Source organism: Tachysurus vachellii, chromosome 5 (assembly GCF_030014155.1).
Source record: "Tachysurus vachellii isolate PV-2020 chromosome 5, HZAU_Pvac_v1, whole genome shotgun sequence".
NCBI classification, from domain to species: Eukaryota; Metazoa; Chordata; class Actinopteri; order Siluriformes; family Bagridae; genus Tachysurus; species Tachysurus vachellii.
Genome location: NC_083464.1, coordinates 22908418 through 22922230, shown reverse-complemented (window position 1 = coordinate 22922230; position 13813 = coordinate 22908418). Strand labels below are relative to the sequence as shown.

Here is a 13813-nt window from a genome sequence, read left to right as displayed (position 1 = left end):
CTTCTTTATGATGGTCACACTATGACATCACACTAAGGAATGTTTCAGTGCACTCATCAAGATGCACTGGGAATTGGTAAAGAATGAGTGCCTGTTTTTGTGCTTGTATTTTGTATTTAGAATGCAAAATAATTGAATGAGAAATATAGATACCTAAAAACAAGTTAACACTAAAACCACAGAAGAAAATATCACCATCATAATGTTAAGATAATAGAGAATAAACAGCAAGAATAAATATCACCAATAACCATAATATTAACTGTCATATTAATGACAATAACAAACACGTATGTATAAGAGAGTCTGTAGGAAGATTGTCTCTAAGTTTTGTTTGTAACGCATCAAGATCCATTTTAATTTCTGTCAGAAATAAGTGAATGTAGTCTACTGCCACCACATGAAGAACTTCTTTCACTTCTCTGCCTCAAAAAATACTAGGCAATTTACTCCAAACTACTTTTACTGGGAGAAATACGTTGGAAATAACTAGCTAATACTAAAATGTTTACTGTTACTTGCTGTGAACTTTTAGAAATGAACAAGAACTTAAACGGTTTACACCATAGCCTGTCCTGTAGGCTACACTGAGGTCATCTTTACCTCACTGCCTCCTTTTGCTTCACAGGATGAATTTCTCAGTCTATGTACATTAATAAATTTCTGTCATTAGTGTTCTCATCACCTTTGAAATATCACTTAATAAACTGTGCCTAGGCAGTCTACCACTGATGCACATGTAGTATAGCCCTTAATATTGATAAGCATTATTGATTATGGTATTGGGTTGTGTCCATTTCTGGATGAAAGCAGATCAACTGTGTGAGATGACTTTTACTCTCCCCCTGGTTCAGTCGTCACTTTAACAGCGCAGACACATGGCTTTAGGGAGATTTCAACAGCAACCCAGCAAGTTTGTTAGTAAGCTCATCGAAGTGTCTGTGCACACCTGAGCTAAATTCTGATGTTGGCCAATGTTGCCAACATTTACTGTGCTGTACTGCCTTAATAAACATAAATGACCCTTAACAAACCTCCCTCTATATAAAACTGTGAACATCTGGATTCCTGTTTTCCTCATCTAAGCCACATTTAACAGTTTGAGGCATCCTTAAAAATAAAAACTTTTCAACAATACATAGAGTACGTGTAGAGCTTATGACGGCACCAAAGTGTGCACATCCTTACAGAATTCTGTTTTAGTATTCTTTCGAATTCATGGCCAACGTCCTTCAGCCAAGGCAAAAATGTTCTTGTCAAGTCCCTGCCCTTGGACGTAGAAGGAAACCATTGGCTTAGAATCCAAACAAAGTGCCACTGATCATTAATGAGTTCATTTCAGTTGGTGAAAGTTGATGATTGTCAGATACATCTCATTTTTCCCCCATCTGGCCAGGCCATGTTGCCCAAACAGAATGGCTTTTGAAGTTTAGCTATCTACCCCATCACTGGGATTTTTAGGTTGGGGACAAAAATGAAAATTATTGTTTTTTTTTTATCTTACCCCACACAGATATTGATTTCTGTCAACTTTATCAAAGCTAGCTCCAACAAAGCAGTCTTCATCTAGTAAATCCAAAAGCAATTCTTCCAGAACTTGTGATGCAAAGTTTGGTGTGTATGAGCAAGGCAATAGTGATCATGGGTCTATCCTAAAGCTGATGCAGTTTAGTTTCCCTTACTCTATGCAAAAAAAGATCATTTTTGATCAAATAGTTTTTCTGACATTATCACGCCATCACCATATAGTCTCTTGTTTTGTGACTGTAGCTCTGATATCCCATATTTTTGTTGAGCTCCTTCTGTACTTTGACAGGTTATCAATATCCTGATGTGGTTGTTTTAACACTCACTTCTGTTTCCAATATGTAGCAGCACAATCCAATAGCTGGATTAACATATCTCTGGTCTGAAGGGATCTTCGGATGTAAGTAAATGGTATGCAATGTTTCCCTCAGTTATTTTCCTTTCTGTTCTTCCTTTCTTTTCTTTTTTGATAGGATGAATGTTCCATTGGACATTACTTGAACATATGGCTCTATAGTGGCATTAAATGTCATGTAATATCCAGTAAAAATAACATGACACAGTGACATGAATTTATCTTTCACTTGGTTTTCCCAGTCTTTTTATGTACTATATTCTTTTCTGAAATGTTTTCTAAGGTGGCTATCATCAAAATTATTATGAAAATTACTATACTGTAATTATGGCTGATTTTTTTACAAAGAGAATAAAACAACAACTTTAAAGTTTTAATCTTGTCTACAAGACCATTTTGTTCTCTCTGTATTTACAGCTTCTATTTCCCTTATGGTTTCCTCTACTTCTCCATCTGTTATTCTTTCCTTTCATGCCCTTGTTCTCTCTGTACTTTTTCCTTCATCCGCTCTCTGTCTCTGTATCCTTTTTTCATTCGTTCTCTTACCTATACCATCCTCCCACTCCTTTTACACTCTCCTTTACACTTTTCACTCCCTTGTCTGCCCACTCACTTATTCTTTCTTCGTTAATCCCTCCATTACCATCCCACTCAATCTCACCTTCCATATCCTCCATTTTCCTTAACTCTCTCTCAATCCCCTCCATCCTCTTCTCACACAGTTACTTCATTTTTGCTCCCCGTCCGAACGCCCTGGTTTGCGGCCACCCCGCTTCCGCCGCTCCCTCCTCCTCCGGGGATGAAGTGTAGTTGCTCGATGGTATTTTGCCTTTTTGCAGCAAAAGCTAGCCTCCTGGCACTATGACCTCCTAGTGTTCCTGTGCCCATAACAACCCCGGTTCCTTGCATTTCGTTCCAACCCATCCCTCCGGCTCCACCTCCTCCCAGGTGACCCGACATGGCGACTGTGTTGCGCTCTTGCTCGCGGCCCGAGGTCGGGTGTGAGTTCATCTTGATCATGTGATGGCGATCAAGAGAAGGGGTGGCACATTGCACATTCTGCTGTGATTGAGCCTTCTGGTGGCTCATGCGGGGTAGAGTAGGTACCATGCCCCCTCCCACTGTGTAGTCGCCCATGCCCATGCTCATACCACCCCCGCCACCTCCGTAATCAACTCCACCCATGCCCACTTCCTCCTCTAGATGATCAGGTGACATCAGCAGCCTCTCCTTAGACTTGCGCAAGGTGTTTTGAGCATTGGAGTTTTTCGCTGCTGCAGACTTGTAGTACTGGTGCTGCTGGTTCTTGGGGATCCGTGATAAGGTGCTGCCATCCGCAAGGGCAAGGAGCTGATCTGTTGATTTGACTCGGCGAGGTGGTTTGGAGAGAGTGTCGTAGTTCTGGTTGGTCTTGGTTTCTGGAGGCTCCAATGGATAGGGGTTAGGGGTATGGCTGGGGGCAGACTGAGGGTGGGGTATGCGAGGACGGGTGGCATGGGTGGGGAGTGTGCCTCTCCCTCCTAGCGTATAGTCACCGCCCCAAGGTAAGTGGTGCTGTGATGAGTGGAAGGACGGAGGGGCGTTGTTGGGTCTCCGTTTTGTGGTGCAGTAACCTGAATATTCCTCCAGACCTCCTTTTTCTGTGGTTAGGAAGAAGAACAGATGTTTTCAAGAGATTGCTCATAGAGGTTTTCAATTTAGTCAGAACTGTTTATCATATTTTCAACTAAACTTTACAATTAATAAACAAATAGAAAATAGTGATAATGCCTAAAGTATTTCTGCAAGTTATTTTTGTTTGATTGTGCAAGTGTTATTTACAGCAAAAGCCTAGTGTATTATGCATTTGTGTATAACTTGTTTCCTTTATTTTCTGTGCTAAATCATGGTGGCCAATAATACAATACATATTTTTATTGCAGCCTAAAATCACATCACTGAGAAATATCAGATGTTTGGTATTGTTTTGCTGGTTGTATAAAGCTTGGGTTTCCAACCAAAATCTATTCACAAAAACTCTGCTGGGTTTTGATTTATATCTGAATATTAATTTTGTTTTGATTCCTAATCCCACATAAAACTACTCAAATATTCTTGATCTATGGAAATAGTATAGGTCATTAGAACATCAATAGCACACACAGTATAATAATCCATTGTCAGTAACTGCTAGAATCTGGGCAGTGTTCCTATGAATTTAGAGCATATCCTATGAACAATGAGCGGGAGGCAGGAATATGCCCTGTATGGGAAACGTGCATATCAGGCCACCATGCATGCACACACACCTTCATACACTTATGTTCACACCAGAGGCAATTTCACAAAGCCAATCCACAGACTGGATTTTTTTTGGACTGGAAGGTGGACTGGAAGCAAAGAACCTTTAAAAATCTGCACATGCAGTAACCCGAGCCCAGGATTGACCTTGAGCTCCTTAATCCTTGACCTTGATTGACCAGTATTAACCAGTGTGCTGTCAGTGCTCACTTCTGCACCACTGTGCTGCCCACAGCAAATTAAATTAATACTATTATACCCTTGTACATCATAGCATATATCATATTCACCCATAGAAACCCAAGCTGTATAGCTTAATGTCTTTCAACTGTATTTGCCTAATTTTGCTGTCCTCTGGTTTTCCTGCTAGACCCCCCCAATGGCTTGACGCACTTAATGCTAAAATGCTCAGATCTGGCCACATTACAGTGACCTTCACAAATATTCAGAGTTGGCTGCCATTTTTGTCACAGAACTCTGATGCTAATTGAAATAAAACCACGTGCATATTTTTTAAACCAAAGTGTTACACTATAACGTGTAACTGAGGATCCATTTAAATGATTCTTCTAACCCAGTGAGTAAAAAAGAATTTTGGTAACTGCATGAATGTCCTGCTTTAAGTGAGGGTGCTCCGTTAGACTCACCCAGCCTTTTGAGGGAAGAATATCTGTTGAGCTCAGGCTTCATCGCAGCCTCGTACGAGGGAGGGAGCTGAGCCAGGTTATGAAGTGAGTGATGAAACGAGGGCTGAGGCTTCATGGCGTTAGTATGCTTATTTGGTTTCAGTGTTCCACCAGCGGTCATCTGCATGTTGTTCATACGCGGTGCACGCTCTGGACAGCAGCAGTATGTATACACTTAAATTAGTTTAGACAGGCTAACAAATACAAATATAAATAAAACATTAACTGCACATTTATGCATGCACCAATTTGAAAATATATATTTTTTACATACACATTAACTAATTCCTTAAAGCTCTAAAAAACAGATTGTAAAAGTATAGACTTGAGTTGACTAACCAATAGTGGCAGTGTGTTTGGGGCTGGAACCTGAGGTATGGATGAAGTTATGCTGCAGATTTCCCACTAAAACAAAGTAAGTGCGAAAGAATGAATGGAAGACAAGCAAGCGTTGGATATTTTCCTAGCAGAAACTTTTTTTTCCAACAAATTGCTGTACTGATTTATCTTTGGCTTGTCTAAGAAAATAAATGCATACTAAATAGTGCTACAATACATTTAAAAAAAAAATACATTTTACTATAAATTTTATTTGTTTTTGTTTTATATTGTATTTTTGTTTACATAAGTATTACAGCAATTTCTATAAAGCTTTGAAGTTATTAAAACTCTTCACAACACCGAGCATAATAATTAGAGCAGTTTGCACGACTGCATCTGTTTTGAAAGTGCCCCTCATTGTGAACCCCCCGGGTGAAATACTGCTGCTGAGACGACTGATGCCATGAGCATCTGTTCCCTGTAAATGATTGCTTGTAAAAGACTCTCTATTGCACTACAGTATACTTGCAATATAGAAGACAATTCTATGTGCATGACAAGCTTCTGATTCATGTAAGACAAGACTATATATTAAATCTATAATAGAAGACATAAACTAACCCATTAAGCAGTAAGCAGATCTCATTAAATTACTAAAACAGCAAAAAAGAAAAACGGTCACTTGTCTCACATCGGTTGTCTTTGCTCTGCAGAGTAGGGTACAGGTTTTTAGGAGGCCGCCCAAGAGTTCCCTCTCCCCCTCCACTGCCCAGGGCAACGCTGTTGTTTCTTTCCCCCTGTTGGACTGGGCTAGATTGGTGGCGCAGCATATCCACCAGAGCTCTGAGAGCACAGATAGAAGATAAAAGGTAGAGACAAAGTTCAGGTTCAAATTAAAAGTCTGTTTGACATGATCACTCGATCCTTGATCCTTTAAAATAAATATTTCTGTCTTTTCTTACCTGGGCATATTGAGCTCTCTGTTGCGTGCCTGCCGCGAGGCCTTGTTAAACGCCAGCTTAATGGACACAGCCACAGCCACAGTGAATGAGATTACTCCACCAATGACGTATATGGTATTGTTGCTCTGTTCGATGCGACTGAGGTCAGGGTCAGTGAGGTGATGGGGCGGTTTAGTCCCTGGTGGTGCTGTGTTGGCCCATTCTGGTGAGATGTAGTTATGGCAGATGTTCTGGTCGAGCCGGCGGGAGCGGTCTGGACAGCAGAAGCGGTAGTGGCATGTCCCGCAGCAGTAGATAAAGTCATCCTTAGAGCAGTTGAAGGTAACGTCATACTGGCCCATAACATCATAGTAACCACGGCACACGTCCACTTCCACCACTCGACGTGGAGGTGGAGCCACCTGTGCAGCGCCGAGCGGAGGTCCCAGGGCATCAGCTGTGGCATTTTTAGAAAGCATGACTTGAGCCTGGGGTCTGGGCGGTGTCTCTGGCCATCCTGTCGACCCTTTCCCTCGCCCATTTCCTCTTCCATTTCCTCCACCTCTGGACTGCAGTAGTAAGAATCCCCAGCTACTGGGCCTGGGGCTGATGGTTGGACTGCTTGTGGGCCTTATGGGTGCATTTCTGGTTTTAGAGGGATCCGAAACACTAGCTGCGGACGTGTTAAACGGAGCAGCAATTAACAGGAAAAGGAGGATGACACGTGTTCGGGGTCCTGAGGTGGCCATCATCTTTATGCGACTAACACGACTATTTTCTCTTGCTGACTCAACCCAATGTTCAGTGCAAAAACCTCCTTTAAAATCCCAGTCCTTAACACCGCATGTAAAAATGTAAGTCATGGGCTTCCACCCATAAGATGTTTGTTTAAAAGTTAGTAAAAATGGCACTGTGCACTGTTCTGTGAGAAAATGAGGGGGGGCACTCCAGGGAAACTCAGATCCACATTTCTTCAACAGAACAAAGTCTGAGCTACTGGCCTAATAGTTCTTCCTTGAGACGAAGTAAACTGAGAGACACTCACTTCTCACCTTATGTTAAAAATGTTGCTTTAAAAGAAGCTAAAGTGGATTTATGTCTCAAGAATAAAATGGCTTCCCTTATTAAACAAACTGAGTAGGTAGTGTTATGCTTTTAAAAGGCTTTTTAGTTAATAAATGTATGCATTCCCACAACTTCCAGTATGTAATATACACTCCTTGTTTTGGCACTTATTAAGATGAGTTTGCTTATAGAAGCAAAGGGCAACTGTAAACACCATAAAATGTAAACTAATGCACTGTCTTTTATTGTCTTCTAGATGACTTCTATACAATTTGGGCACTCTTTATAGTCAAACAGTGGCACTTATGTCATTAGGAATTTCCCTGAACCGTAATACTCCCTGAATGCAATTTTCTTATAATTGTTAAAAACAGTTTAAGAACCAACTATATCGTTGAGATAATTAACTAACGCTAATATAGATTTACGTCTTTAGAGGACTACTTATGGTGGTGAAATCTTTGGAATGGTTAAGGTCAGTGTGATGGGGAATCATTTTGACTGTGCAGCCCTTCAAAGGCTGTTCTCACTAGACACCGAACCGGTGTTTATTTCTGCTCAGAGCAGAGCAGCATACATTCCAAACAGCATACAATCCAAAAATGGCGCTTCTACTAATCGCATGAAAGAGCATTTGCGTGGATGAAATAAAACGTATGAATCCCTTTACCTCCAAGAAATCAACTAAATAACTTGTACATAATATTTCCTTATCTAGCTGTTGAAATGTGATTACAGCGTATTTAGAAATGCAAATAAAAAATGAGGAAGAAAACACTTATTTTGATGATTTAAAAAAAGGAGAGAGAAAATGACTTTCCACTTGAATTGTCTGCATTTCAAAGCAACACACGGTTTGGGTGCAGCAGCAGATTTGTTCAGCCACGTCTTCAGCAAGAAAAAGGAACCTTTAGAAACATATGATGCATGTGAGCAGAAAAATAACAAGAGTGGAATCCCAATCTTCAATCCTACAGTATTCACGTCCGATTGGTTGGCTTTGGAATCTGGCAATCTTTATAAGCAGTGCTATTTTCTCAGGGAGGTGTGATGAGCTTCTGAAATATAGAACAAATAAATTGATTTACAGACACATCATAGACCGACAGACGTGCAAATACAGTACATGCAGGGTCATACTTTCACTGCACGACCGTGGCCAAATACAACACAGGTATTCTTTACAATTGTCATAAAACACTGGGTATATTAACGGCTAATTAACAGATTCAACAACAAAGCAACAGATGCATTTGTTCCTTGCTAAATCCATGAGCAGAAAAATGGTAATGCATGCTTTGTGAAAGCCTTTCAAGCATTTCAAAGCCCATTAAGGATAATTGGTGTTCAGTTGATTATCCTGAAGACTATATCACAAACATTGCAGGGGTAAATTCCAGCGTACGCTTGGAGACAAGAAAAGGAATGGTGCATAATAGTTGTGCTGCATGGTGCAGGGAAGGGTAATGGCGGTTTGTTTGATGTGTTACTATGTGCCAGTGTGAGTCAGAGGCATTGAGAGGTCTGAATAGTAGCGATGATCTGAACAAGCAGTGATCAATTCCTTTCATAAGGCACATGATGAGGCTGCTGGTGGGTGCATTATTATATGTGTCAGTATGTTTATGCGCTGTGCGTGTGCATGCGTGTGAAAAAGGGAGAGAGAGAGACAGAGAGAGAGCTTTTTGCTACTCCTGAGATGTCTAAATTGCATCTGATTTTTAAGGTGGGGGGGTTTGCTGCATTTTCAGGGCAGAAAAAATTATGAAGGAAGAGAAAAATTTAAACGGAGGAATACAAGCGAGTAAGAGAAATGCATTAGGAACAAACAGAGCCAGAGGTATGGCAAAAAAGCTCTGTGTGTGGTGATGGTGAAGTGTGTGTGCAAGTGTGTGGGAGTTCAGCGAGTGGGTGGCAGAGAATGGAAAGCTTTCTGTGACACCGCTTACCAGCACACACATGCACATGTAGCATACAGCACAGTGTGTTCATGCATGTTCATGCAGCAGGTACAGAGCGACAAGAACACGTTCAAGCCGTACACCAACACAATTCAAGACGGGAAAAAATTCAATGCATGCAATAAAATAAAGCACAGAAACATGTGTACATCTACATCCAAACATGACTGGTGTGTGGATCATTGCATACAAAAACACAGGTGCAGCTACAGAATAACTTTTTTTTTTATTCTGGATTAATTTCTTTATTGCTGTTAAATTGTAACAATTTAATAAAGCCATTCCTAACAATTGCACTCTTGTCACTCTTAGCCACTCTTGTCTCATCACTTAGGCAGCGTAATGAAGTTCTGTTAATAAGTTGCTGTAATTATACTTTAGCACTAATCAAATCAAATACATGAAAAAATATATCAAATTGGGTGGGTAGTATGAGGAAGATAAGTCTTATGATACATGATATGTATGTTTGCAAACACTTTAGCTGCAGAATATAACTATTTCATGTTTTATTTAAAATCCTATACAGTAGCTTCTATGATGATGATGATGATGATGATGATGATGATGATGATGATGATGATGATTACAAACCCTATTATTATTATTATTATTATTGTTATTATTATTATTATTATTGTTATTATTATTATTGTTATTATTATTATTATTATTATTATTATTATTATTATTATTATTATTATTTGTCACAAACCCTAAACACATTCACATAAACAAAGCACTCAAATCTAAACAAAGATTCACATTATTTATCCAGCATTTCACAAAACAGGCAATCCCCAGGGACAAGCTCTGCTTTTTTTGCACTATTCGTCCCTGATTCACAAATGTCTGTGCACTCAACAATGATTTCCATTTAGCAGTCAGATATTCCAACCATTGATGAAGTGGCCCTAGCTGAGAACACATGCTCTCTTATTAAATAGACCAGGCTTTTTTAGGCTTTATGATCAATTCAGCTGCCATAGGATAAGTGGTGGTGGTTGAAAATAACCATGAATATAAATATTGTTATTTTGTTCTTTTCAAATAAAGCATGTTTTAAAGCCTGAATCTAGATGTAATGCTTTACAGGCTAAACTAAGGCAATCCTTAAAGGCAGTTTCTTTTAGCCTTTTAGACTTTATTCCTAGGAAATTGTGAACTAATGTTGTGTAACTAAAGAGTTAATGTAATAGTACATAATGTCCCAATATATCTGCATCTTTTCTATTCCATCAAATCCCTCTGTGGAAAACTGATCTCTCATACAGTGCTTATTTGAACACAGGCAATCAGGTTTAATCTAATCCAGGAATGTAATGGCTCACATGAGAATTTAAAACTGTTTTGCTTTTCATTTAATCGTCACTATTGATTTGCTAACTTAGTCTAAACACTTGTTTTGTATTTGTGTTTTTGCTAAAACTACATGTAAGAAGATTGGCTTTATATAGTGTTTCTCAACCTGGACAAAAAAACTAGTCAAAGCTAGATTTATGATCATCTGTACCTTCTAATGACTGAACTGTTGAGGATATTGTGCTATGCAGCACTTATCATGTATGCAGGGTTGTCATTTGATTTCAATCTCTTTGTACTCTATGGAGTCAACAACTGATTCCACTGATCTAGTGAAATCCAAGCTAGCACAATTGGATGTGCACGACAACATGCTTGCGATGCAAGTACGATATTCAACATCTGCCGTGTATTATCCATTTATGGATTTTAACACAGTTTAAAAAAATCATAGTCGACAATATTCCTGAAATCCTGTTTGTTTTTTTCGACATAAAGAGTAAAGCATAGAAAAATGGTGCTAAAAATGCGTAGGCCATTATAACACCTTAGGAGCTATGTGGAACAGTTCAACCTTCTCTGTAAACTGGATTAGCCTTTCTTAAGCACAGTACCCGTCAGCAAGAGACTGTGGGCGATTTGAGAGAGATGTGCCACTGAAGACGTGGCGCACTGACAAAGAGTTTCCATAACACTCCGACTGCTGAGTTTATCAAGGACCGGCGATCAGACCATCAGATTCGACTGCAGTGGTGTGAAATGTTGCTGTTCTCTTTATTCCAATCTACTAAACAGCACATCTGTTTTGGACATTTTCTCCTTTTCTCCTCTTTATTGCTCGCACCCTCAGTTTCTCTCACTTTCTCCCTTTCTCTCTCTCTTTCTCTCTTTATGATATTCAGTGCGTGGGTTGAGGCAGCTAGCTCTCTCTCTCAGAATAGCACTGCAGCAGTTCATACTTATGTGGAAGGAAAGAGGGAGAAAGAGAATGACAGAGAGGACAAGAAGACCTTTGTTTCCCCTCTGAGGCGTCTTTCCTTTTAGAAGACATGCTCTTCTCGATTTTTTCTTCTCAAAATCACCATTTTTTTCTTCAGCTTTGCATGAACATGATGCTGTTGGTACTTGCATAATCTACAAGATTTCTTGTAGTTAGTCCCCAACAGATGTCACCTAGTTTGACTCTTGAGCAGTGACATTAGGTTCACGCTGCCAGTGCAGTCACAGGGAAATTTGCAAATGGGTTGCTTGGCATTCAGTGTCCCTTATCTCACTACTCAGTTCATCACCCGAATGGTGGAATTATTTCACGCCATGTGCTCACTTGTACAAAATGCTTTCAGAAGCATTTGTCGAACAATTTCCATAGAAAAATACGGATAAAGATCTGTCTGACTGGATTGCATAAGAGATCAAATACATTGACTGTAAGACATTGAAGAAGCAAGGGTTGAGTGAATCACTCTGTCTACACTTGACTGGCATTGATGTGGGATAACTCTTCATCTGGTGGGAGTAGAGGGCAGTGGCGCAAATTATGTAGAACAGCATAAGTCTGTAATTGTGTGTGTGTGTGTGTGTGTGTGTGTGTGTGTGTGTGTGTGTGTGTGTGTGTGTGTGTGTGTGTGTGTGTGTGTGCATGTGTGGAAAGAGACAAACAGGAAGAGAGAGGGAGACAGACAGACAGAGAATGTTTAGGTCAGGCCTAACATGGACATTTCTGTAACTCACAAAGGTGAAGAGCAAAATCCCACAACTTTTCCCTTAGCACATGCCAAAATAAACAGTGTTAAATTAACACCTTACACCGACAGTGCTAACAATGTGGTTTCACCTTTCATACGCTGTAGGTAAAAATTTAACACTGGCAAAAAGGCATGCAGAGTTTTTGTAGATTTACAGACACATAGCATAGAGCTGACACATTCAACAGTCAGTGAGACATGCAGATCCACAGGCATGAAGCACAAGTGCAATGGGAGTGCAGAACTAAGCAGAATAGCTTTCTCTGCAGTGATGTGAGCATCCTCCATTTCTGGTCTCACCTATGGCTGTACCTATGTGAAAAGAACTGATTAGTAGTTATACATGTCTGATACTGGCCATGGAGTAGCACAGAGCATATAGTACTGGGAGAGTAGGTGGGTATAAGAGCCAGTGAGACTGCACTGAATGGCCGCCTGCGTCGGCGTCAATGCATGTGTGGATTATGTGGTTGCTTCGTCTTCACTACACTTTTACATGGATGTCTGGATCCTTCAACCTAGATTATCTGCATGCTGGAACAAAAAGCCTGATCAACAGCATTCTGCTTCTCAACACCTGACTACACCCTGAGGAAATAATGGTTGTCGTAGTGATAGAAGAAAATGAAGTAAAACTCAGGCACAAGAAGAAAAAAAGAAAAAAAAAACAAAGTCCTTTTGTCTGATGACACACACAAATGAAAAATGTAAAGGCTAACTTGGCGACTTACCTGAGTTGTGTTCTCTCTATGGAGAGATGCTGAAGATCCTCGCACTGCGTTCCACAACATTACATTGCATTTAATCCTGATATCACGACGCACTTTGATTTGTTTTTCACGCATGCTGATAAAACTTGTTCTGGGAAATAAAAACTGTTCTGCTCACCTGTTTACGACACGATTTCCTTCTTATCTACCCAGCATAGCTGCCTCCATGTTCGTGCTGAATGATGAAGGCTGAAATGACGCCTGTACACGTTCCTGACATGCGAATTTAAACTTAGCTATAGAGCTTTAACTGGGTTTTCTTTTAATATATTAAGTCGGTTATGGCACTGCGAAGGTATGAAGAGAGTAAAAAGCTCCACATTTTTCCTCGGCTGATTTAAAAAGGCAAAATAACGCAGTTTGAGTCGTGGTATAAAACTGCTGACGCGCTTTAACACTGTTTTTTTTTTTTTTTTTTTTTTTTGTCGCTGAGCTTTAGATACTCCTTCAGGTGGCGTTTGCTCGACGCAGCGCGGCTGTACAGTGTGTCCACAGGAACAGCGGCGCAATGAAGCGGTGCAGCTCTTACACAGGTCCACTGGACTCAGCAGTGCGTTTTAATTATCTTCCATGGCGCGCTCAATGAAACCGCTTCTGCACCGTTTTGCCTGTTTCCTATCAGTCGCGCTTTTTTCCGCGAATATGGCTGGCAAAGCAGTTGGGGAAGGAGGGGGGTGGGGGGGGCTCTGTTGCCACAGCAACGGTGTCATTTCACTGGTGACCGACTCGGGGTGATGGAGAACCTGGACAGTAAAGAAATAAATAATTTAAACCTATAATCAAAAGACTATTTTCTTAATACGTAGTTGAAAAATACCCTGTTTAGTTGCGCAACATGATAGTCATCGGCGTCTTGCGTC

At 40.3% G+C, this 13813-nt stretch overlaps 1 protein-coding gene across 3 annotated transcripts; it reads right to left on the bottom strand.

Annotated features, from left to right (window-relative positions):
* Nucleotides 1–398: 398 nt before the first annotated feature.
* Nucleotides 399–13563, bottom strand: LOC132846030 (protein shisa-7). Of its 3 annotated transcripts, XM_060870536.1 has the most exons (7): nt 13072–13563; nt 12915–12958; nt 6132–8233; nt 5861–6012; nt 5188–5253; nt 4810–4998; nt 399–3522 (listed from the first exon to the last, which is right to left on the bottom strand). In XM_060870536.1, the coding sequence occupies exons 3-7, from the start codon at nt 6971–6973 to the stop codon at nt 2597–2599; spliced, it is 2175 nt and encodes a 724-aa protein (XP_060726519.1). In that variant the 5' UTR covers nt 6974–8233; nt 12915–12958; nt 13072–13563; the 3' UTR covers nt 399–2596. The 3 variants fall into 3 exon arrangements, with proteins under 3 accessions (XP_060726519.1, XP_060726517.1, XP_060726518.1); XM_060870534.1 differs by having other exon boundaries at nt 12915–13563; XM_060870535.1 differs by lacking the exon at nt 12915–12958.
* Nucleotides 13564–13813: the final 250 nt, after the last annotated feature.